Here is a 21,834-nt window from a genome sequence, read left to right as displayed (position 1 = left end):
GAAGTGAAAGGGCATAGAATCTACCTCCGGACACAAAATAGAAGCACGTAACTCGAAATCAAATTATGAAAGAAATATTTTGTTACAAATAATATGTAATATAATGATTTTTAATTGTATTTTTAATTTTTAATTTATGTACAGTATTTCATTTTCACTAAAGGATATTGTTGCCCACCACCGCATTTCCATTCTATTATTAATTTAATTTGAGCCTGAGCACGAGTTCATGGTTTCACTGGTTGATGATATTTTTTTTTTCACTTGAAAGTTACAGGTTTTAGGTTCGAATCTTGTGGATGACGAATTGGATAATAAATTAGGTTACTCATCATGTGGCTTAACCGACCTCTTATTCTCTTAATATAAAAATATCAATGTACTAGTTTTCTGAAACAGTCAAACTTAATTTGAGTGTGCGTTTTAAATCACTTAATTAATTATCTATTCTTTAGTGGCTTTCTCTTGTGGCAACTGCAATGTTACGCAACAAAGAAAATGACTGCCAGAAGACGTTTTACGAAGCCCCTGTTGCCCAAGCAAGAAACTTGTCCCATAACAACCAATTTGCAAAGAAAACTGTTTATGAAACAGGTGAACTACCCCGCCTAGAAGGCTAGCACAGACTAGGCCCTGCGTTAAGCAGTTGATCACTTCCACGATTAATCTTAAAATGTTTGAAATAAGAAATGACACCTAAACAAAAAAATAAGAAAGGACGTTTAGCTCTATCTAGGCGTACGTCTAGCTTGCTTAAGTCACAACGCTCACTTAGATAAATAGAAAATTGATAACTTTTATTTTATTTTTTCATTAATTTGAAATAGACTTGTTAGATACTTAAATGAAGTTTTCAACATGTTCTAGTGCTTTATAATTTATAGTCATTCTCTTTTGCAATTTATATATCCTAGTAATTGTGTGTGCTTTAAATATAACTAGACATTTATTCATATGTTAAAAAAAAAAAAAATTAGTTACAATTAGATAAACCTCCTAAACCCCGCCTAAACGCCTAGGCACTAAACCCTTACCCGCTGCCTGACTAAGAACATCTTCATCTGTTAGTGGAAGGCAAGGGCACGGGCATGTAAGTTGCCCTTGCTATTCACTCTGAATAACACTTGCCTTTGTGCAATTCCACCCGTTTGGAAAGGGCAAGGGCAAGGGCAAGGTAGTCCGACTAGAAACTCTGCAAGAGTAATTCTGAGAGAAAATGGAGTTCGATGTTATTAAAGTTACAAACACATACGAGTACACAATTAACTACTCGATGCACCTACAACTGAGGGAAAGCCTACTAGAAGCATATGGTTTGTACATGGATAGGTATATGAGTTCAATTTGTTTGGATTTTAGCCGACTTTATGCTCAGTAAAATATCACCCACAACCCATGGAAAGCTCAGGCAGTGCATGTCTTCTCGGAAATGCAGTGGATGATAAGTTACATGGTACCAAGCCGACGCCAGTTTCTCATGCTCACCGTCTCTGCAGCTACTCTCGAACCACCCCTTCGCTTCTTTCTGTAGGTTCTTGAATGTCAGCGATATCCGATCCTTCATATCCCCGTATCTCCTGTTATCACGTTGCAGATATGCTGCACGATATCGAAGATTGCCTGTCAATATTTCATCTTCGGTCCTGGCCCCATAGTAGTTCATTATGCTTTTCATCTTCTCTATGTACAGGTCTCTGTGACCTTTTGCGACTTCAAGAACGGACTCGATACCTCCTACTTGAAGATCCTGATCGTAAGCTGCTTCAGCAATCGGCTCTGACCAAACCAAGCCTCTTTTTTCCTGCACCACTGAGCCAACACATGCACGGTACAGCTTCCCTAATGCCCCGTTGGAGAAGTACATGGGCTTTTCCCACCTTTCCATGAAATCTGGAAACTCTTTTGGTTTTAAGATCCGGGGCATTTCAGCCGGTGCACCAGTTTTTGCAAAGTCAACAGCCTGGGAATGCAGGTCTGCCAACTGCAGGCATTTTGAATCCAAAGCTTTGTCTGGTTCACGGTCGGCATGAACTAGATGTGCAGTAGAGATGGCACCCAAATTGTCATTTATCATGTAATCAACAAAGAATTTTTGAATTTCCTGCACATTCAAGAATTATGGATATATTAACTAATGGATTTCAATCCAATTAAGACGCGGTCCAACAGAAATGAAATTTAGATTGATGATGTATATGGAAGCTCATATTCACTGCCATTGGGGAAGAGTTATAGTCAAATTAGGAAGTTACCTCTAAGGTTACATCGTGATCCATCGTCCGAGGTCTCCGTGCAGAGTAGTCCATGGGAGGTACAGTACGAGGAGGGACCAGATCTTTATCCCAACTTATGAAAAACAAGTCTCCATCAAGATCACCACCGGAACATTCATTTGGATGAGGCCTGCAAAAAGTTTTCAACCACAATCACTAGACAGTTAAACAGACAGTTTTCTTGCTCTACAGTATATGCTTTAACAACATCCAGTTCAATTCACTTGAGCTGATGAATCACACAATCTTATTAAGTTAGATTGAATGAAAGTAGACATGGAGTTCACAAGTCTGATGACTAGGAGCAGAGCCGGCCCTAAGAGTTCGGAGGCCTGGGACAACGCCAGAAAAGTCCCTACATGGCTACATATAGCATCACTAAATAACTTTTTTTTTATATCTTCTATTCACGTCTGTGTATATAGATTATCAACAAAATTTGTTTACAGATTTGAAGCCTCATTAAAACACATGCATAATATATTCTTTGCCCATAACTGTATATATAGTTATATACATGTATTAAGTAATAATTAAACACGCGTAAATAAAAAAATCACAACCTTAAACATTAACACAGCATAGCTAGGTATGGAACCCAAGCTCTCCATATGTAAATCACCCAAAAAGGCCACTCCCACCGTAAGCATTTAATTTTCAGTTGCCCGTTAGTGTGATATTTATTGGTGAATTACAATCTTACAAACACCTATAAGACAAAAAAGAAACATTAGGGGATCCATCTTGACGTATATGGGATCGAACTTGAGTCCTATTTTAAAAAAAAACTAGCAACCACTGACTAACCACTGCGCTAGAGGTTATGATATCTTAGCTGCACTTCACTTATTCATATAACAAAAAATAAAAAATAAAAATTTGGGGACCCTCCCCAGATCTAATTAGGATCTAAAACAAGTCTTACAAGCACCCAGATGAAACACAAATCCGTGAGCTTCTTTTTTTCTTCTCTAATCTTAAAGCTCAGTTCCCCTAATATCTTACCTCGGCTTATTCAGGAACTTCACTTCCACTTACACTGCTACTTCATCCCCCAAAAAAAGGTAATAAAGAATGCAATAGCACCGTGAGTGACAAATCAAACAAGGAAGAAAAATGTAACCAATGGAATGAAAATAATTTCTTACTAATCTTTCATATTATATGAAACATCTAAATATGTGCATCAATGTGCCCATAATTCAACGATAATTTAGTCATCTGCTTTGAATGATATATTGGTATTAATCTGCTAGTCATCTACTGGGGGCTCGAACCCCTGCCCGCTTTCCATTTAAGGTTGCGAGGGCCACTCCAACTAACCTGTCCTTTGTCCATTATTCCCTATTTATTATACTTATTAATATTAACTAAAAACAAAGTATACTTGAACGATAAGTTATACACATGACATTATAAGTAAATGAATTCTAAATACTTAATCCTCTAAAGTTTTACTTTTTCTTAATATTGTTACTTAACATATCATATCAATATAATAGTTTGTTGGCACACATGTACGATTACGCATTTGAAGAACTCTATGTGGTAGTAAGCTACCAGTTTAATGTACCATACAGATTATTTCAAACTGTTATATTCAGTAAGATTTCAAGGACTACTTAATAGTATTGGACAACAATGTGTCCACGGATATTATATTCACCCTAAACCTAATCCAATTATGCAAATAAGTTTGCAGAAATTTTAACTAAAGTATAGCTGATATTTTATTAATAAACATCTCTTGATGTTTCAGTCAAAATTTCCATGTTTTTCTCATACCTTCTGTCATCCTTCTCATGATATCATCAATGTCAATACTTTCGTGTTTTCCACCTCTCAATATTGTTGTCAACGTTATATTTAATAACTTGGATGAAAATAGAAAGAGTGGATTATACAGGGAAAGGAAAACAAAAGCAATGCAACGTCTCCAATAATATTGTCACAAGCATACCATAATTGGTGAAAACAAAAATCATAATCTTCAAGATGAAATAAGTACAGTAATAGTGTGATGTATACCTTTCTCCTTTTTGGGGAAAGATAAGGCAATCCATCAAATTCTTCTCCTCCAGTACCACATCATAGACAGCCTCTAGTACCCGGACATCTCCTGGGTGAAGACAAGGATTTTTTGTGACAACCACCTTCCCGGTTACAACACATGTTGTTTCATCAACCTTCTGGAAGAAACTCTGATCCCCCATTTCTAGCTCATCTTTTGTCATGGTTATTCGAACATAAACTTGACCATAGTTTAAACTTCCAGTTTCATCCAAGCACCCAACCAGGATCCGGCCTTTCGGGACGTATATGCGGCATCTACCTTTTATATCAGACAAGTAGTTCTCATAATATGACTGAAGCATCATTGAGAGGTAAGGTTCCACATTTGGTTCATAACCATGATGTAACATCTTTACAAGAATATTTCTGGAACTAGCCCCACTGAATCCCTCTAAGACACTCAACGCTGCAGCTCTTTCTGTCCGCATTTTCCCCAGAAGACGCAATTGTTCCTCTTGCAATGCCTCAAATGTTTCATCCTTTACCCCTAAAGTAGACATGAGGATAATAATCTCTCGATTCAGATAGCAGGGCGAGGAATCAGTCCATTTGGTAACATTGAGCATTCTGTTTTTTGACTCAAATTTGAGCATACTGCGACGCAAAGATAGCTTCCGAAAGGAATTACGGTCAACAGCTATAACCCCTTTATATCCACCATATCGAATTTGAAATGCTGAAGGAATATGATCCAAACCACACTTGTGAGCAATTTGCCTGGCAAAAGATAGAGAAATCTTTCCTATGCCATCCGAGAAGCAGTAAGTAACTCCATCAGAAGAAGTCTCAACGTCAGGAATAACCTCTACATCTTGTGCAGGAACAACAAGAGTTTGTGTAGAAGAACTGAAAAGTTGGCCCATCCTAGCTGCACACTTAGATACGCTCCGGATTTTGGTGAAGCAGCCCATCCATTCTCTAATATCTTCCGCTTTTACTTTGTCATTAGAAGAAAACATCCAAACAGAGTTGGATCGAAGTTGACTAGCCGAGAAAGCCAGAAACTCAAATTTCTTTTCCCCTATCACAATCCCATCTCGAAGAATAGACAATATCCGATGATATATTCCAGTTCTATGGGGTTTTGTAAACATACCTTTGTGGATGCTTGTGGAAAGAGCATTTGGAGAAAGCTTACCCCAATCCTCATCAACGAATGTAACTCTCATAAAATCGGAAGCATAGTCTGCAAAGTTCTTCACAACATAGTTTGATTTTTCAAGCTCAGGCCCACAGCAACAAATCTTTGATGGGGTAATTAAGGCTCTATGAACACTCATTACGTTATGTTCCACTAATCTTTTATGGGCTGAGGGACGACTCTTAGACTTTCCTTCCAAGTCATGTGATTGAATCCTTATGAATAATAGAGGGTCGTAACAAATGGTATTGCGCTTGTGCAGCTTCTCAAGAAGCGCATTAGCAGTGTCTACACTTAAACCACTAAGGAACTCAAACAGATCAGAGTCCGCCGCTGCAAGACTAATCTTCTGGGAATGAACGAGTGCATTGATTTGGAAAAGGACCTCATATGGCAACTTTGAATTTGATCCGCAGTTCACAAGTGGAACTGTCTCCGACCACAAACAGTATCTTTCACCGTCCTCTAAAATGAGATCCACCACATCATTATCTTTATAGAACGGGAAACACTCGAATACATCCGGCACAGAAAACTCCTCCTCAATCTCCCAGCAGAATGAAGTAGCATAACCGAGGGACTTCATGTCCGAAAAATCAGTAGTTCGTACCCAGAGGTAATCATAATCCTCCTTACAAACATGATATCGATCAGCGCTGAACTTGGCAGCTATGTTAGGTCCTGAAACTTTTCGAAAGATCCTCGGACCAAACTTTAGCTGAAAAAAATCAAAATGCACTGTCTCAACATCTTACCCAATAACCCAAAGTATTAAATACCAGCAATTTACTAATTCTAAACCAAAAACAAAAGCAACAATCTTCGAAACAAAAACAGCTCTAATTGTAAGCAAAAAAACCCAAACAGACAAAAACAACAGCAATTAAGCTCACATTTCTCAAAAATTATTCAAATTCAGAAAAGAAAAGAAAAATAAGAGAGAGAGAGAGAGAGAGAGAGAGAGAGAAATTTACCTTCAAAAGCAGTGCATTCACTTTCTCGCCACCCAAGCAGCACCCAACAGAATCCATAACATTCTCAAACGCAATCTCCAGCTTATAACACTCGTCGTTCCGCCATACCCAGAACTCGACCCGCTTCCTCTCGGGCATGACCCAAGCCCTCACGCCCTCCCACGTCTCCAGCACATTCATGCAATCTTCCTTCACCATAAAACCCACATGCAAAACGGTGTCGTTTACCCGGCGCTTCTGGTCCACCGGCCGCTGGATGATGTCGTCGTAGGTCTCCGAAAGGCGGAGGCTTTCGGACTTGAAAACGAGGTCGTTTTTCAGGGAGAGTGACTGAGCTTCCAATTTGGCCTTGAGGGTCGTGAACTGGACGCGGCCGAAGCCACGTGACTTCCAGTTCTTGTGATCGCTGCTGATTTCGACGGCGAAGATCGAGTCACGGCCGAGTTTCGACTCGAGGAACGTTAATAGCTCTTGGGCTGTGACGGTTTGCGGAATGTTTGTCACTCGCACTGTGGGTCGCTCTGCCACCCCCATTTTCACAGAGAGAGAGACTGATACAGTAGAGAGAGAAAGTGCGAGATAGAGAGAGGAGAGAGAGGACTGGGAGGCTGTGACTCTCGACTGAGAAAAAAGAGGGAAAAAGGAAGAGGAAAGGGGACTAAGGCGAGTCGTGGGTTTCAAGGGAATGAAAAACAATTGGGCCTCACTTGTACATAGCCCAAAAACTTCCAACCAAACATTATAAGGCTAGCCCATTCATTAGGCCCAAAGCTCTTTCGTAGCGATTTGACAAATCCACATAAGAGTCAAGAGTATGCAATCGCCCGCTAATCCATATGAATGGGAGAGAGGATGCTCGCCCGATCCTTTTTACGAGGATTCTGGGAATTCTCTAATCACATTCGTTCATTATACATCGTGCGGTCAGTGTTTGTTAGGTACTGTTTATATTTAATTTTAAATAAAAAAATTTACAATGATTTTTGACCGCACGATATACGATGAACGGATGTGATTTGAGGATCCTCACAAAGAGGATCCGGCGAGGATCCTCCTGGCATGAATGGCATAATGTTTGTTTAGTATTATCATTGAATATGGCTACCATAGGACGAGATGCTTGACAAAATACCTCAAAGAAGTTGAGGCACGGTCAGTAGCCAAAGGACAACTAGGCAAAGTATTGAGCGAGCTTCATCTTGTCGTTCGGAAGACAAGTCTTGGATATGCTCATATCAACTCTGCAAATTGCAACAATGTTTATCGGTTGCAAACACTTTCTTTTCCATGTGTATGTAATCACCACAGAACAGTAATGTTTCTGTGCCATTTTCCTGAGGGTTTTTTGTCCATTCAACAGAAAATCATGAATTCGATACCATTTTCCAAAGAATTTTTATCCATTCCCTACCAGAAAAAGGGAAAGGGAAAAGGAAACACTTGGCATTTCCTGCATCCTCGGTTATACGCTTCTCGCGATCTTTTTACATCACAATTAGACTGCTGCAGAATGAGGGAAAGTAGTAGAAAGAACTGATCATTTGCCTCTTTCTTGTGTCTGATACTTTGATCATGGTCTTGTGTGCATGTTTCTTGCTTATGAAGAAAGGGCTCTTGCTTTCGAAAAGAAGCGCTTATCTTAGTTGCTAAACAAATGAGGATTGTTTTCTGTATTCTGTTCTGGAATCCAAACACTTAGAAACTAGTACAAATTCTCCAAGATCGCCACTGAACAAAATTCTTGCTAAACTGAACATACAATTAAGCATCCGTTATACAACGAAATAGCGAAAAAAGCATAACTACTACTAAGCGTAATTGTACATTTCATGTTTCAGCATTGATCGGAGAAATTACACGAAAAGGAGGCAAACCGGTTTGAGCATTTGAAGAACCCGGGATTCTGTTTTTTGCAGACCAAAGCCAAATCTTCGAAACCGAGAAACTCTCACCCTTATGTCTGCTACTGATTTTCTTCCCTTCCAAATTCTCATTAACTGAGAAGCTCCCATTTCTAACTCCCTCTTTGGCAAGCTTGGCATCACAGTCGGGGGATAATGCAACTTGGAGATTTGAATCGCCAACCACATACTGATATGCACCCATTGAGTAACATCTCCTGGCATCCAAATTACACCTACTGCTCTCCCCCACTTTCCCTCCACTTTCATCCCCTTCATTCAGGCTTTTGAACTTCCCAAGCCTCACAGAAAAAACCCTCTTTTCACCAACACCTTCCTCCACAACCAAACCTTTCCGACCGCTCGAACACATGTTCTCCCCATCACTCACAACCCCATCTGACATCTCCCTAGAATCACCGAAATCGAACACCGGATTCTCCAACAAAATCCCAGACCCCAAAATGGTTCCTCTACAAAGGGGGCACGTCGAATTTGAGAGAAGCCAAGTGTCAATGCAATCAATGTGGAAAGCATGACCGCACACAGGAAGCAACCTCAGCTTGTCCTGGTCAGAAAATTCACACAGACAAACTGCACAATCAAATGGCTCCTCCTTCAAACCAACAATGTCTTTGCAGAAGAACACAGGTAGAGAATCAATGGTGGCTTGATCAAGGCCCGAATCGTGAAGGCGAAAAAGCTGCTGAAGCTGCCTTTGGATAGCCCGAGACCCAGAGGTTTCTGGTAATCTATTGGATTGAAAGATTGAGGAGGAAGGTGACCTTTTTATGAGGCATCTCAAAAGCAAATGAGCAAACCCATAGATAAAAAACATAACAGCTACAATTACTATAACCAAAAGAAGCACTGGACTGATACTGCCAGTAGATGAAGAAGGAGATGATGATGGTGGGGTTATCAATGAGGGGGTTGGATATATCAAATTACCATCTTTTTGCTGCCATCCATGGACAATTCTAGACATTTTTGGAGAAGGGTTTTGCTCAAAAGCAAATATTTTTGCTGGGTTTCTCAGATTATACACTGAAATTCTCAATAAAATGCACAAATTCAAAATTTGGAGCGTGGGTTAAAATATACCAAATCACCATCTTTTTGCTTGACCCAAAAGAGAATTCTAGAGATTTTATGAGATGGGTATTGCTCAAAAGCAAATTTTTTGGAGGGATTCTCAGATTAGACACTAAAATATTCAGGAAAATGCAGAATATATAGAAGAAATTAAGAAAGCAATGCTGACCAGAAACCTAATCAAATTAATATTTCATATTGTGTGAAGCGTTGTTTTGTGGAAGATTGAGAGAATAAAAATTGGGTCTTGAAGAATTAGTAAGCTGGTGGAATTGGAAAGGACATACCTTTGGATGTGGAGGGTACGAAACTGAGGGTTTATGGGGGTTGGTGATGATGGGGTCTGCACCGTCTGATTTGAATTCCTTTTGCGCCACACAACACAAGTGTGAGAAAGAAAGGTTTTCTAGTACTGCTGTGTTTGATATAGACTGGTGTGATTGTGAAGTGTGACGCGTGAAGTGTGCTGTCGACATTGAAAAAGCCATAGGCTCTTGAGCCCATTGTGATACAAAAGGACCCTTCAAACTTACAATTTTTTCTTGAGTTTATACAATATTTAACTCTTGGATTTGGTTTAAGTTTAGGTGGTTGGATCAAAGCTGATCGTCAAATATGTGTTGGTGCCTAATGTACACTAAAAAGAAATCTCAATTTAAGTTATTAGATTAGTTTTATTGGCAAAATATGTGTTGGCAATGAGTATCTGTAAGTACTCAAGAAAAATTGAAATTCTACAGGCCTACAACGATAGGGCTAGCAGCCGAGAAATTCTTAGATGGAGAAGCCTGACCACGCCATTCATGCCACAATCCCTTTCTTGTGAGATCGCACAAAGACGAGGTTGGGTTGCCCGCCCAAGATTTTCTCCTAGTAGCTTAGCAGTTTTGCATAACGCAATACTTGCATGAAATGAAGGGAAAAAAAAAATCTCTCGTCAGGTGGCATGTGATGGTTGAGTTTTTTCTTCAAAATTGTTGAAGGGATCCCCTTTGACGAGGACATATGAGTTTGTGAATAAAAAGTTTGAGTTATTTTCTGTGGTCGGAGTTTATCTGGAGTGATTTCAAATTTCAATTACTGATGTGAAGCAAAGAGCAGATGCAAATCTTATGAAGTGATTTCAGTTATCTTTAATTTTCAATTCATTCTAAATTTTATGCGTTTTCGTTTTCGCTAAACCGTTCTAACCTCCACTGCATGACTCTATCGTACATCAATTTCACATGTTTGGCTAAACTAAAATTGTAGGACACCATACCAGACAAACCTAAGAAAAGCATTATATTTGTCTCCCTCATTATGTGTGGTGATCTGGACCTATATGTCACATAAACCTGAAAAGCTGAAGGAGGTCCACCAACCACCCAGTTTTGATTGACCAAAGTGATCAGTGTGACTTCTTTTTCATCAATCCTGGCATGAAAACACACTATCAACCACTTCTAGACTGAAAATCTGAATGATCTACCGCAGTAACTATGAAATGGGTAAGTAAAAAACAGTAGGTAATGTCTTCTTCTTTGTAGGTAAAAAGTCATGTACTACCAATGCAAATCTTTTATCGTACTATATTAGCTTTTCCGGTAACGCTGTTTATACATTTGTTTTTTTACTTTTCACACATCCTTTTAATTTTCGACCGTCAGATATAGTGACAAAATAAAAATTAAAATAAGTGTGTGAGAGGTAAAAACGAGTGTGTAAGTAGCATTATTCTAGATTTTTCCTGGCTATGAAATGGTGGCAAAACAGAAAGAGTGGTGCTATCCACACACTCATTTTTATCTTCCACACACGACTCTCAATTTTCAACTATATTGAAGAAAATCCAAAAAACATATAAAAAGTAAAAATGAGTGTGTAATGGTGAGGTTGCGTTTGCTTTTCCTGGCACGTATTAGCACCTAATCATATCCATGATTGTATCCACTAAACACATGTGATTATGACTAATCATGTTTTTGTAATGCTTACCTCTATTTGTTTGACAATCTTTGTCTGATGTTAGTTGATAACCAACTGGCAAGCCGGTCAAAGGAGAGATTCTTGAGTTTACCTGGTCGAATGTGACCGTTTACTAATTTCTACGTTACAATATGACGAGGAAAATAAACGCATAATTGTATACAATCAGATGTAAAATATACTTTTTCTGCTAATAAATTTTGTTGCAGATTATGTTAATGGTGCGACACTCTTTTTTATATATTTTTTATATATATAATCTAATCAATTATATAAGCTAGAGGATTGTACATTATATGATACATATTCAGACATTTTGGACACCCTGTGGATATTGAATGAGTCCATTTTGTCTTACCCTTTGGTCTTTGGAGTCAGTCCACTTCTCCTCACGTTATTTAAGACGAATGCATATAGTGTTCAACATAATACTCAAAATAATTTCTCTTGTGCCTCTATCTTGTGATCCAAATTATGTTCGGCTTTTTAGCAAAAATGGTATTTGAAATTATTAGAACTCTTCACTTTTGGCTCTGAAATTTAAAATCGATAGAAATGGTCATTGAGATTGTCTACCGTCAATCATTTTGATCATTCTATAAAAAAATCTCTGTTAAATTAAAAAAAAAAAAAAATTCACTAGTTCAAGTGGAGAGGTTGATTTAACAAAAATACCCTCAACTTAACGGAGATTTTTTACAGAATGACCAAAATCAAATGATTGTTTGTGAAAAAAGACTATCCGTTGTGAGTCGGTTCCATCAGTCTCCAAGCAATTTGGTGAGAAATTTTCTACCAAATAATTCGACCTAGATCAACTAAATCTTAATCTAGTGATACTTCTCTTCTTAACTTTGAAAAAAAAATCTAAATCGACTGTTTTATCCCCTGTTGATAAGGAAAACGAAAAATAGTGAATGCATACATATTATTATTACATGGTCTTTTTATTGCCACAAATTCCCTTTTCCCAAGTGTAATTTTCATGTAACATAACTCATATGAACAAGTGACAAGGACAATAACATCATAGGTTTACCCAAAAACAAACATTTTTTATATCAAATTGCTCCAACAAGTGAGCTGCAACTGCTGAACTGTTTTACTTTTCATGGATCAGAGGATATGGATCTCTCCTCCTCCTCTTTGATCGACTTAATCATCGCCGAAACTCGACTTATACTTGGCCTATCATTTGGAGTTGAATTTATGCACTGAAATGCTACCTGCAACAAGCTCACCATCCTTTCTTCACTTGCACCTTCTTGGATCAAAGCCTTGTCGAAAACTTCGACAGTCCACTCCTCTTTAACCACCGAGTGCACCCACCCTGGTAAATCCAACCCGTTTTGCTGCACCAGCTTCCCAGTCAGAAGCTCGAGAAGTATCACACCAAATTCATAGACATCACCCTTGAACGTACTATCTGCATTGAACGTGCTATCTGCATGGCCTGTATTCGGACTTTCAATCCGGTTGTTTGGCGAAAGGAGTGACCCATCTTGATTTTCGACTTCCATTATGCCGTATTCGCTGATGCAGGGCTCCATGGACATGTTGAACAAAATGTTCATGGACTTTAGGTTGCCATGAGCAATGCCATGTTCATGTAGCTCTTGGTGCATGAATGCCAATGACTCAGCAATGATGTCTGCAACACTTAGTCTGCTTCCCCAGTCAAATATTTGTCCGTTTGAAGATCCTGTGTTACCAAAAACCCATGAGCAATTCGATTAAATTTTACTTGATCGTAAACAAAATACTCGCAGTAAGAAAAACCTATTCTCAAGCGCGTCAGAACATGTGGAGAGGATAGTACGAATAACCAGTTATGTTTGTGATTTGAGATATATATATAAATAGAAAAAAATTGATCAAATCAAGCGTAACCTACCATGAAGAAGGTTAAAGAGATTGCCATTAGGCTGATACTCATAAACCAAGAGCTTCTCCTGTGTGGAACAATAGAATGCAACAGTAGGCAAGACATTTCGACACTTAACCTGATCGATTTGTGTCATCCGAGTCTTGAATTTTTGGCTCGAAATCCCACAGTTCCTGATCCTCTTCACAACTAAGTTAACCCCTCCATCGAGCATGACTTTGTAGAGGCTTCCATTCTTCCCTCTGCCAAGCAATTCAGCAGGAGCTCGGAGCAACTCCTCAAAACTCAACCCCCTCAGCAATGGACTAGTGAGAACCACGAGCGGTGGAGCCATTCCGTTTTCAACAGATGATAACGAGTACTCTGCCGTGTTTTTACCACTACCATCCTTCACACTAGAAGAAATTGTAGTGCTAGGCACAGTGCTAGCAGCATCATTCGCAGCCATCTTTTTATTTCTGCCCCTTTCTTCATCTTCTCTGATCTTCTTTTTGCTGACAAATTTATAGAGAAAGAAGCAAACAACAACCAGGCCAAGAATTATATATCCTGATAAGAGCAAAAGCTTTTCGAACCAGGACTTTCTCGATTTCTTTGGCATTCTGGAAGTTTGTTGCGCAGGAGGGCAGGCATTTTGCAGTGGCTTTCCACACAGCTGAGGATTACCGAAAAAGCTATCATTTTTGAATAGGCCTTTGACATCGGGGATAGGGCCGCTGAAGTTGTTGTTGGAGACATTGAATTCCTTGAGGTTGAAGAAATCAAAATCAGGGATTTTCCCATCAATCTGATTGTTCTGAGCAAGAAAAGTTATCAAGCCAGAAATCTTTGAGAAATCAGGAAGCTCACCGTTGAAGTTGTTGTTAGAGATGTCAACCCTTTTCAGATTGTTCAACTGCGAAAGAGACGCCGGAAGATCACCCGAAAACTGGTTCCCACTTATATACAAGTGAGTCAAATCTCTGCAGTTTCCAATGTCTTCTGTGAGTTGTCCAGTGATCTTGTTGTTCTTCAGACTCACAACACCAACAGACTTCACCGTGCAGAGAGAGTTTGCATCGAGAATTCCCGCAAAATTTGAGGTTTCGAGGACTATTTTCTTGACAGAATTCTTTCCATCACATGTCACACCTTCCCACTTATCTCCGCAGGGGTCTGAGCTCATGTTCCAACCCCAATTTCCGTTCATGGGCGCTGCATTGACCGGTGAGAGTTTGTCCATGAACTGCACCAACGCTTGTTTTATCTGAATCCACTCTTGATCTTCTGGATATGCCACTGGAAAGATTACGAGAAGGATCAAAATGGCAAACACCCGAATGGGAATTCGATCCATTTTTCGTGTTTTCTATGTACAAATTGGATTTTTTTGGGTGTGGGAAATGGCTCTGTGGTTTGGTGTTTCTTCCTTATGAAGTGGGATTCGGTGATTGGAATTGGAGAAACAAGAAGAAAGGAACAAACGGAAATGTTGGAGTTGGTTGATGGAATCACTTGCTGCCGATTGGATGAACACTGACAGAGTTTGAAGCATTCTCTGGGTGTATGTAGGGCTCATAACAGATGGCACTAAAGTCTGTAACAATTTTAAAAAGAAATCTTTGCCGGCAGTTTTAAACGGTCAAATTTTTTGATGGCATGTCTTTTTCAACCAGCCTTTCTAGAAAGAACACGGTTATTCCTACTTACCTACGAATCACAATACATTTTGAACAAATGTATACATCTCTTATGAAAAACCCACAATGAAAAGCTTATGCACGTATCAAATGGTTATTGGTCTATAACGTAGAATGACATTTTACATGTAAGGAGCCGCGTGTTATCTTTTTTGGAATTGAAGATGATAAAATGGTCCTAGTAATGCCACATGTTAATCAAGTACTGTTTGTTATAGTGACTTGTAGAGACCCCTCAAATCGGATTAGTTCCTTAATCTCTGAATTAGACAATGGTCAGTTCCAAGTGCCAAGGCTGTAACTTTCAATTAGTTTTAAGGTTGTTTTATAATTACTTAAAAATAGGTATAAGATTGTGACTGACTGGGTTAAGTTGAAGACAAGTCAACCATGGATGAGCATGGCAAATGGCACACAAAGGTATCATGCTCTCCCTTATTGTGTTGCACGTTGTACAAACACACAAGTAGAGTAATCATCGGGTCAAGTTGCAGACTTTCGTTTCTTTTTTATACACGCAATGTTGAGCATGGATCCAAACACAGAACCTCGAGTTGAATCTGGATCTGAACACAAAATCTCGAGTACAAATCCAAACACAGAAGCTCGAGTCTATAGAAAACACTAGACGCAAGTCGGGCGACAGGTTGGGCTAGGTGGATTTAATTCAATTTATTATATAACATATAAATAGGTGCTTACTTATACTTAAAAAAAAATGTCTATTAACCTTAAGCCATCATCACAACCACCTGTTCTTTTTTTTTTTGGGGGTGTTTTTGCGCCGGGGGGGGGGGGGGGGGGGGGGGTGGTGGGGGAAGAAGAGAAAACACGAAATGGCGAGAGAAGAGTTCTTTTAAATTAAAAAATAATGGAACCCTAAATCATGAACCGCCTAGTCCACCTAGCTCTTACCACATCTTCCTCCACTTTTTGGCCTAAATCACATTGAGCCTTCATCACCTAGCACCAAGGCCGATTTTTAGAACAATACACTTGGTATGCTATTAATTGTCTTGATTAAGAAAATTGACCAATTTGAAGGATGAAAGTCCGTCTACCCAAACAATTCTATATACATCTCATAGAATTTGAAAGAACACATAAAATAGTTGTGTCTTGATCATTTCTACATGTTCATCATCCTATGTGACTCGGACTCTTTTCATAACATTAAAATAGTTCAGTAACCAACGACAGAAGTAGATTATTTCACACAATTCATAATTTTTACAAGAAAACGCAATCTTTTCGAATCTAGTCATACAAATATTGGTAGTAAACTTAATTCAAATCGTAAGCGTGTAATGGGGGATTACAATGCTGCTGCTATAACTATAAGTAGATTTTTAATCATAGGTAAAGTTTCCCCCTGCACCTGCAGTTCACTATGGGTCTGCATGTCCAGCAATATCATCGTCGCTTGAATTGCTTTCCTCATCACTAATGTTCTCATCATCGCTCTCCTCGTCTGGTGTTGTATTGGTAATGTGCTCCTTCTTTGCATATCGCTCACAGTACTCTGTCCACAAATCACAGTGGGAATATGTAAACAGAATACTTTACATGATAAAAATCCCGCGAAAATAAAGAACATTTTCCTCGCTAGCTTATGCTCTGTGAGCAACCAAGGAAAAATAGCTTCTGCGTTCTAAGAATACTCCCGGTATAACATCTTCGAAGCTGAAGGAACTAACTTACTATGAAAATTAAGTGGAATCTTGTATGTAAGTGTTAGCCGAAAGCACTGAATAAGGGGCCGGAGATAGACTTGTAATTCGAGTAGCCATGGTCCATGGACCATCTTGCTGAAGTCACACTCACAGCTATGGGACGGTATTGGAATTCCAACTCAAGACACGTCAAAGGAACCAAGAAAAAGTAGGAAGAGTATGGAACTATCTAATTACAAGCAAGAGCTCTTGCACACATATGCTCATGTTTGGAAGGTCCATCTCCTAATTTACCTAAGTTATTTGTGAGAGAGTTTGCGGTGAAGTTTCAAAAATTTAGGCATTGTTGGTTTAAAGCATATTTACTGAAAGAAAGGTATATTACTTGCAGATGAAGTTTTACCTTTGACCTTCTGATCGTAGAGTTTTCGGTCCTTCATCATCAATGACGCTGCATCACCATTGAGTGGATCTGAAGGATTTGGATAAAGCAACAGTTGTGGAAGGAAAACTTCAAAAACATTTAAAAGGTCTGCATCAAGAAGAAACATGACCATATATGTGAGAAATCCAAGAAAAACCAAATGAAGAAAGAAAAAGAAAAGTGAAACAGAATAGAACCGCGAAACATCACCGACTCATGGAAGAGAGTATAATGACACAAAACCAACAATTCAGCAGTGTAATGAAAAAAGAGAGTCAGAATTTTTACTAAAACAGGACGATAATTACCAAACATTGGACTCCATGATTGGTTAATTACATCTAAGCAGACAGAACCAGATCTGCAATCGCGTAAAAAAAAAAAAAAACAAATCAGTAGTACAAACCACATTAATAACCAATAAATAAAGGTCCTGCTGCTTACTAAAGATAAATCATATTTTTCAAAACCAGAGACTAATTCAAAGCATTTGATAATCAACAGCAGTATTACAGCATTCTAAATTTCTAAATAAACTTAATACTTCTGCCTTTGTTTGACCCAATCTGCCAGCGTGCCACTAGTAGCAGTTAGAATTTAAAAGTTCCTACAGGTAACTAAACTGGATTATTCGTGAGGTGAATTTGATTTTAAAACTGAAGAACACTCACAGCTCATCAACATTAGGGTGGAAAATCTTGTTCATGAAGCCAATAGAAGGAGATTTATATGGATAAGCATCCGGAAGCTCAACACGGATTTTCCAAAACCCTCCTTCATAAAGGCCTGCAACCATATCATCAGACTGTAAGAGCCTCAGCTGATAAAAGCCTAGTGGAAATAAAGGAAGCAAGATGCAGTTCCGATCTAAGAGCAAACTGTAATAAAGTTACAAGTTCCGATCTAAGAGCAAACTGTAATAAAGTTACAACAAGGCAAACAAAGATGAAAAACTTTCCCAAGTTGAGTGATTGCACAGGTTCTTATACCAAATTCAGTTAAAGTGTGCCACCATGCCCACACATAAACATATAGAAAATTTATGCAATGAAGTATAAGCAGGAGTGTCGGACATTACTTTCTTTCGGACCATGGAATTCCACATTGAATTCATTCAGCCCATCGTTGATTGTCTCCACATTATAGTCACTCATCATCCTGAATATCATTGAGAAAAGAATGGAAAACAAAAGCATTAGAAATAGTGTTCCAAAGCTTTATTTCGTGCCAGAGATGAAGTTAGCAACCTGATTATACATACTTCTACCTAAAAGACTGCATCCCACTCAGTAAACCAAAAGGAGAAAACCAATCTTATGAAACATAAGACCCACACTGCAAAGGTTGGAGGTATTAAGTAACAAACAACTTACAACTTCATGACATCCATCTCTCTCCGCTTGCTTGGAGAAGACATCTTAGCTTATTAAAATGAAAATCCCAAACCTGTCACAAACGTACCAAAGTGATCAACTTTTCATGGAAACAAATTTCAAAGAAATTAAATATGTTAAAACCATATGGGTGAAACTAAAACAGTCTAATTTACAACAAACAAGGTACATTGACCTTCCGGAAATCAACAAGATTCGCAAAAATAAATGGTGAAGCAGAAGTAGAAGTAACAAAAACTCAGATTTAATCGATGTCAAAATCAAGGTAAACACTTATCTGTAGATTGCATAAGCAAAATTAGTGATACAAACAAAATAAGTTATAAGTCTGCTTAAACGGGGGATCGTTCTTCACAAACCATGACCATCAAAGAAACGGACCTATGTTACAGTATCAGCCATACCAGCCTATATATATAGTAGTGCGTTTTGTTAGAGACTTTTATACCCATTGGATGATGCAGCAGAAAGAAAGCCACCTCAACTAAAACTAACCCAGTTTCTCCGTTCATTAGTTCCACAGAATCAATCAACTGTACAAATAAAGTAGAAAAAGAAAAAATGATTTATAGCTTAGATTTCCATAACTGCAACTTAAGGGTCACCGAACCATCTTCCATCTGACAGGTAAAGCTTTTTGTTACATATACTAATACCATACGCCAATGACATCAGATTGCAGAATCTAAATGCATTGACTATGCCTCGCCACCATGTACAAAGTACGGCCTCTCCTTAAAATGGACATTGCCTCCCGTAAAGCTGGACCATAACCATAGAAAACTACTGTCAAAATTACTAGTTCAACCTGGAGAGTCAGTTCCCAAGTCGAACACGAATGTTTACCATTCATCACTCACCCTAAGTCTAACCAAAACGCCTAAAGCCCAGCTCCCCGCAATTCGATATACTACATTGCAAAGCTAACATACTTATCATCTGAAAGTCTGTTTATGCAAGCATACTTAACAATTTATAACAACAACAGACATGCCACACAATTGAAAAAGCAAAAAAAATTGAAATATCACACTCATGGGAAATCTTAAACTGCACAACAGGATTAAAAGTTATAATTGGGTCATCACAATTTGATAAAAAAAAATGCAATGCAACTGTTATCTCCACAGCATAAAATAAAAACTTTGAGCAAAATGGGATTCCAAATTTTCTTCTTTCCAAATTTAACCAATTATTAGACACACCTAGTTGAGGCATTATAGTAATTCAACTCCCCCTATCAAAAATTCAATAAAAATTGGAATGTTGTCATGAAACCAATACTGAGATTTTGTGAATCAATGTCATAAGTGCTTCTGAAGTCTAACAATTAAAAGCAAGCTGCAATCTTTTGAAGATCTAAGACCTACCCAGAAAATCATATACAAAGAAAGAGAAAAAGTTTTGTTCTTTGAGAATGTCGATGAAAAATAAAATTAACAATAGATAAATGTGTGTGTGTGTAGAGAGAGAGAGAGAGAGAGGATGGGAACTGGGTATCTTACAAGAGCTACTTATTTAAGGGGGCAAACCTTTTCTTGTCTGACTGAAGATTCCCAAGAACCAAACAGAAAATTGAGAAAATTTGGAATTGGAGAAGAAAAGGAAGAAACAACGGGTCGGGGGAGGAGAGGAGGAGGAGGGTGAGGGGGGGAGAGAGAGAGAGAGAGAGTTGGGGAAGGGGGTTGTGAACGTCGACATGTTCAGGCGCACGTGTTCAAATAATAGCGTTATTACGTGGCACGCACGGTCTCAAATTAAAATTAAAGAGTTTTACCGAAAAGTTCACGATATTCTTTATTTTAACGAAAAATCACATTTTCACACTAAAAATTCAATTCTGCTACTATTTATTTTATCCTTTATTTTTTCCTTATCATTAAAACTCAAAGTTTTCAAGTCATTTTCATTAGTTTTCCTTTAAAATTAAAGCTAATCTTGTGACATTAATTCAAAATTAAATTAAAATTAAAATTTAATATTGTTAGGGTACATGAATTCGATTCATAATTACCAAGTAAATCTCCTCAATTATGGTATTTTTTATAGTTTTTTTTTTCTTGTTCATTGAACCATATATATTATTTTCATTGTATGTTTTTCCTTAAAAGTAGAAAACATTGGATAGAATTCCTTAGCGTAAGCACTAAGCAAGTTTATTACGGTTCCAGAAGAGCGAAGAAAAAGGGGATGTTTTGTTAATATGAAAAAGAAAGTGTTTAAAAACTTTTTTTTTTAAGTTTACTCAATGATAAATTGTAAGATCCCACATCGTCCAGGGGAGTGATCCTTATATATATATATATATATATATATATATATATATATATATTATCATCCCTACCTAGCACGAGGCCTTTTGGGAGCTCACTGGCTTCGGGTTCCATGGGAACTTCGAAGTTAAGTGAGTAGTGCGCGAGAGCAATTCCATGATGGATGACCCACTGGGAAATTGCTCGTGAGTTCCCAAAAACAAAACCGTGAGGGCGTGGTCGAGGCCCAAAAGCGGACAATATCGTGCTACGGTGGTGGAGCGGGCCCGAGAAGTGGTCCCGCCTGGGTCGTGATGTGACAATTGGTATCATAGCCTAACCCTGGTCGCGTGTGTGCCGACGAGGACGTTGGGCCCCTAAAGGAGGTGGATCGTAAGATCCCACATTGCCCAGGGAGTGATCCTTATATGTATATTCTCATCCCTACCTAGCACGAGGCATTTTGGGAGCTCACTGGCTTCGGATTCCATGGGAACTCCGAAGTTAAGCAAGTAGTGCACGAAAGCAATCTCATGATAGGTGACCCATTGGGAAGTTGCTCGTGAGTTCCCAAAAACAAAGCCGTGATGACGTGGTCGGGGCCCAAAAGCAAATAATATCGTGTTACGGTAGTGGAGCGGGACCGGGAAGTGGTCCCACCTGGGCCAGGATGTGACATAAATATTGTACAAAAATTGATAAATATACGGACCATTTTAACTTTTAATCCCAAAACTCTCTATGTGAACTATTATTATCGTCTCTTTAGATTGAGGACCTCTTGAATTTTAATCGGAATGCTCTCGTTAATGTTTGTATTAGCTTTTAATATTATAATAAAACTGCTATCATTTTATCTTTAAAAAGTATTTATTATATGTTTGTTTTATTATAATTAAATAAAAGAATTTATCATAAAACATTTCAAAGTACATCAACAATGAATGAGGATCCTCTTTGTGAGGATCCTCTTCGAATCCCGGAAATCCTTCAATCACATTCGTTCATCGTATATCGTATGACCATAAATGATTGTAAATCTTTTTATTTAAAATTAAATATAAACAGTAACTGACGAAAACTGGTTGCACGATGTATGATG

At 38.4% G+C, this 21,834-nt stretch overlaps 4 protein-coding genes across 6 annotated transcripts; all 4 read right to left on the bottom strand.

The window, feature by feature from the left end:
* Positions 1-1,207: 1,207 nt before the first annotated feature.
* LOC125478903 (RNA-dependent RNA polymerase 2) lies at positions 1,208-7,076 on the bottom strand. The gene is made up of 4 exons (XM_048587698.1): positions 6,462-7,076; positions 4,302-6,205; positions 2,253-2,403; positions 1,208-2,101 (listed from the first exon to the last, which is right to left on the bottom strand). The coding sequence occupies exons 1-4, from the start codon at positions 6,993-6,995 to the stop codon at positions 1,340-1,342; spliced, it is 3,351 nt and encodes a 1,116-aa protein (XP_048443655.1). The 5' UTR covers positions 6,996-7,076; the 3' UTR covers positions 1,208-1,339.
* Positions 7,077-8,190: 1,114 nt separating this feature from the next.
* On the bottom strand, positions 8,191-9,848 carry LOC125478922 (RING-H2 finger protein ATL46-like). Its single transcript, XM_048587754.1, has one exon. The coding sequence runs from the start codon at positions 9,348-9,350 to the stop codon at positions 8,289-8,291; it is 1,062 nt and encodes a 353-aa protein (XP_048443711.1). The 5' UTR covers positions 9,351-9,848; the 3' UTR covers positions 8,191-8,288.
* Positions 9,849-12,534: 2,686 nt separating this feature from the next.
* LOC125478921 (probable inactive receptor kinase At2g26730) lies at positions 12,535-14,646 on the bottom strand. Its single transcript, XM_048587753.1, has 2 exons — positions 13,320-14,646; positions 12,535-13,127 (listed from the first exon to the last, which is right to left on the bottom strand). Exons 1-2 carry the CDS (start codon positions 14,644-14,646, stop codon positions 12,535-12,537), a joined length of 1,920 nt encoding a protein of 639 aa, XP_048443710.1.
* Positions 14,647-16,171: 1,525 nt separating this feature from the next.
* On the bottom strand, positions 16,172-20,157 carry LOC125478923 (ubiquitin-conjugating enzyme E2-23 kDa-like). Of its 3 annotated transcripts, none has more exons than XM_048587756.1 (7): positions 20,013-20,157; positions 18,460-18,532; positions 18,165-18,244; positions 17,758-17,872; positions 17,395-17,447; positions 17,066-17,194; positions 16,172-16,511 (listed from the first exon to the last, which is right to left on the bottom strand). In XM_048587756.1, exons 2-7 carry the CDS (start codon positions 18,501-18,503, stop codon positions 16,378-16,380), a joined length of 555 nt encoding a protein of 184 aa, XP_048443713.1. In that variant the 5' UTR covers positions 18,504-18,532; positions 20,013-20,157; the 3' UTR covers positions 16,172-16,377. The 3 variants fall into 3 exon arrangements, with proteins under 3 accessions (XP_048443713.1, XP_048443712.1, XP_048443714.1); XM_048587755.1 differs by having other exon boundaries at positions 19,986-20,156; XM_048587757.1 differs by lacking the exon at positions 20,013-20,157 and adding an exon at positions 18,656-19,217.
* Between the last annotated feature and the right edge of the window lie 1,677 nt (positions 20,158-21,834).

Source organism: the organism of the source record quoted next, unplaced genomic scaffold, assembly GCF_019419815.1.
Source record: "Pyrus x bretschneideri cultivar Hongxiangsu unplaced genomic scaffold, Pyrus_bretschneideri_v1 Contig27, whole genome shotgun sequence".
Taxonomy (NCBI): domain Eukaryota; kingdom Viridiplantae; phylum Streptophyta; class Magnoliopsida; order Rosales; family Rosaceae; genus Pyrus; species Pyrus x bretschneideri.
This window is presented reverse-complemented; position numbering and strand designations above follow the sequence as displayed.

Coding starts and splice junctions, on each gene's coding strand:
- LOC125478903 (XM_048587698.1), bottom strand. CDS start 6,995: ATGGGGGTGGCAGAGCGACCCACAGTGCGAGTGACAAACATTCCGCAA. Junction 6,206..6,461: donor TGAATGCACTGCTTTTGAAG/GTAAATTTCTCT, acceptor GATTTTTTTCAG/CTAAAGTTTGGTCCGAGGAT. Junction 2,102..2,252: donor ATCACGATGTAACCTTAGAG/GTAACTTCCTAA, acceptor TTGAATGTGCAG/GAAATTCAAAAATTCTTTGT.
- LOC125478922 (XM_048587754.1), bottom strand. CDS start 9,350: ATGTCTAGAATTGTCCATGGATGGCAGCAAAAAGATGGTAATTTGATA.
- LOC125478921 (XM_048587753.1), bottom strand. CDS start 14,646: ATGGATCGAATTCCCATTCGGGTGTTTGCCATTTTGATCCTTCTCGTA. Junction 13,128..13,319: donor TCTCTTTAACCTTCTTCATG/GTAGGTTACGCT, acceptor TTGGTAACACAG/GATCTTCAAACGGACAAATA.
- LOC125478923 (XM_048587756.1), bottom strand. CDS start 18,503: ATGTCTTCTCCAAGCAAGCGGAGAGAGATGGATGTCATGAAGTT. Junction 18,245..18,459: donor GAGATGGATGTCATGAAGTT/GTAAGTTGTTTG, acceptor AATGATATTCAG/GATGATGAGTGACTATAATG. Junction 17,195..17,394: donor ATCATGGAGTCCAATGTTTG/GTAATTATCGTC, acceptor TTCTTGATGCAG/ACCTTTTAAATGTTTTTGAA.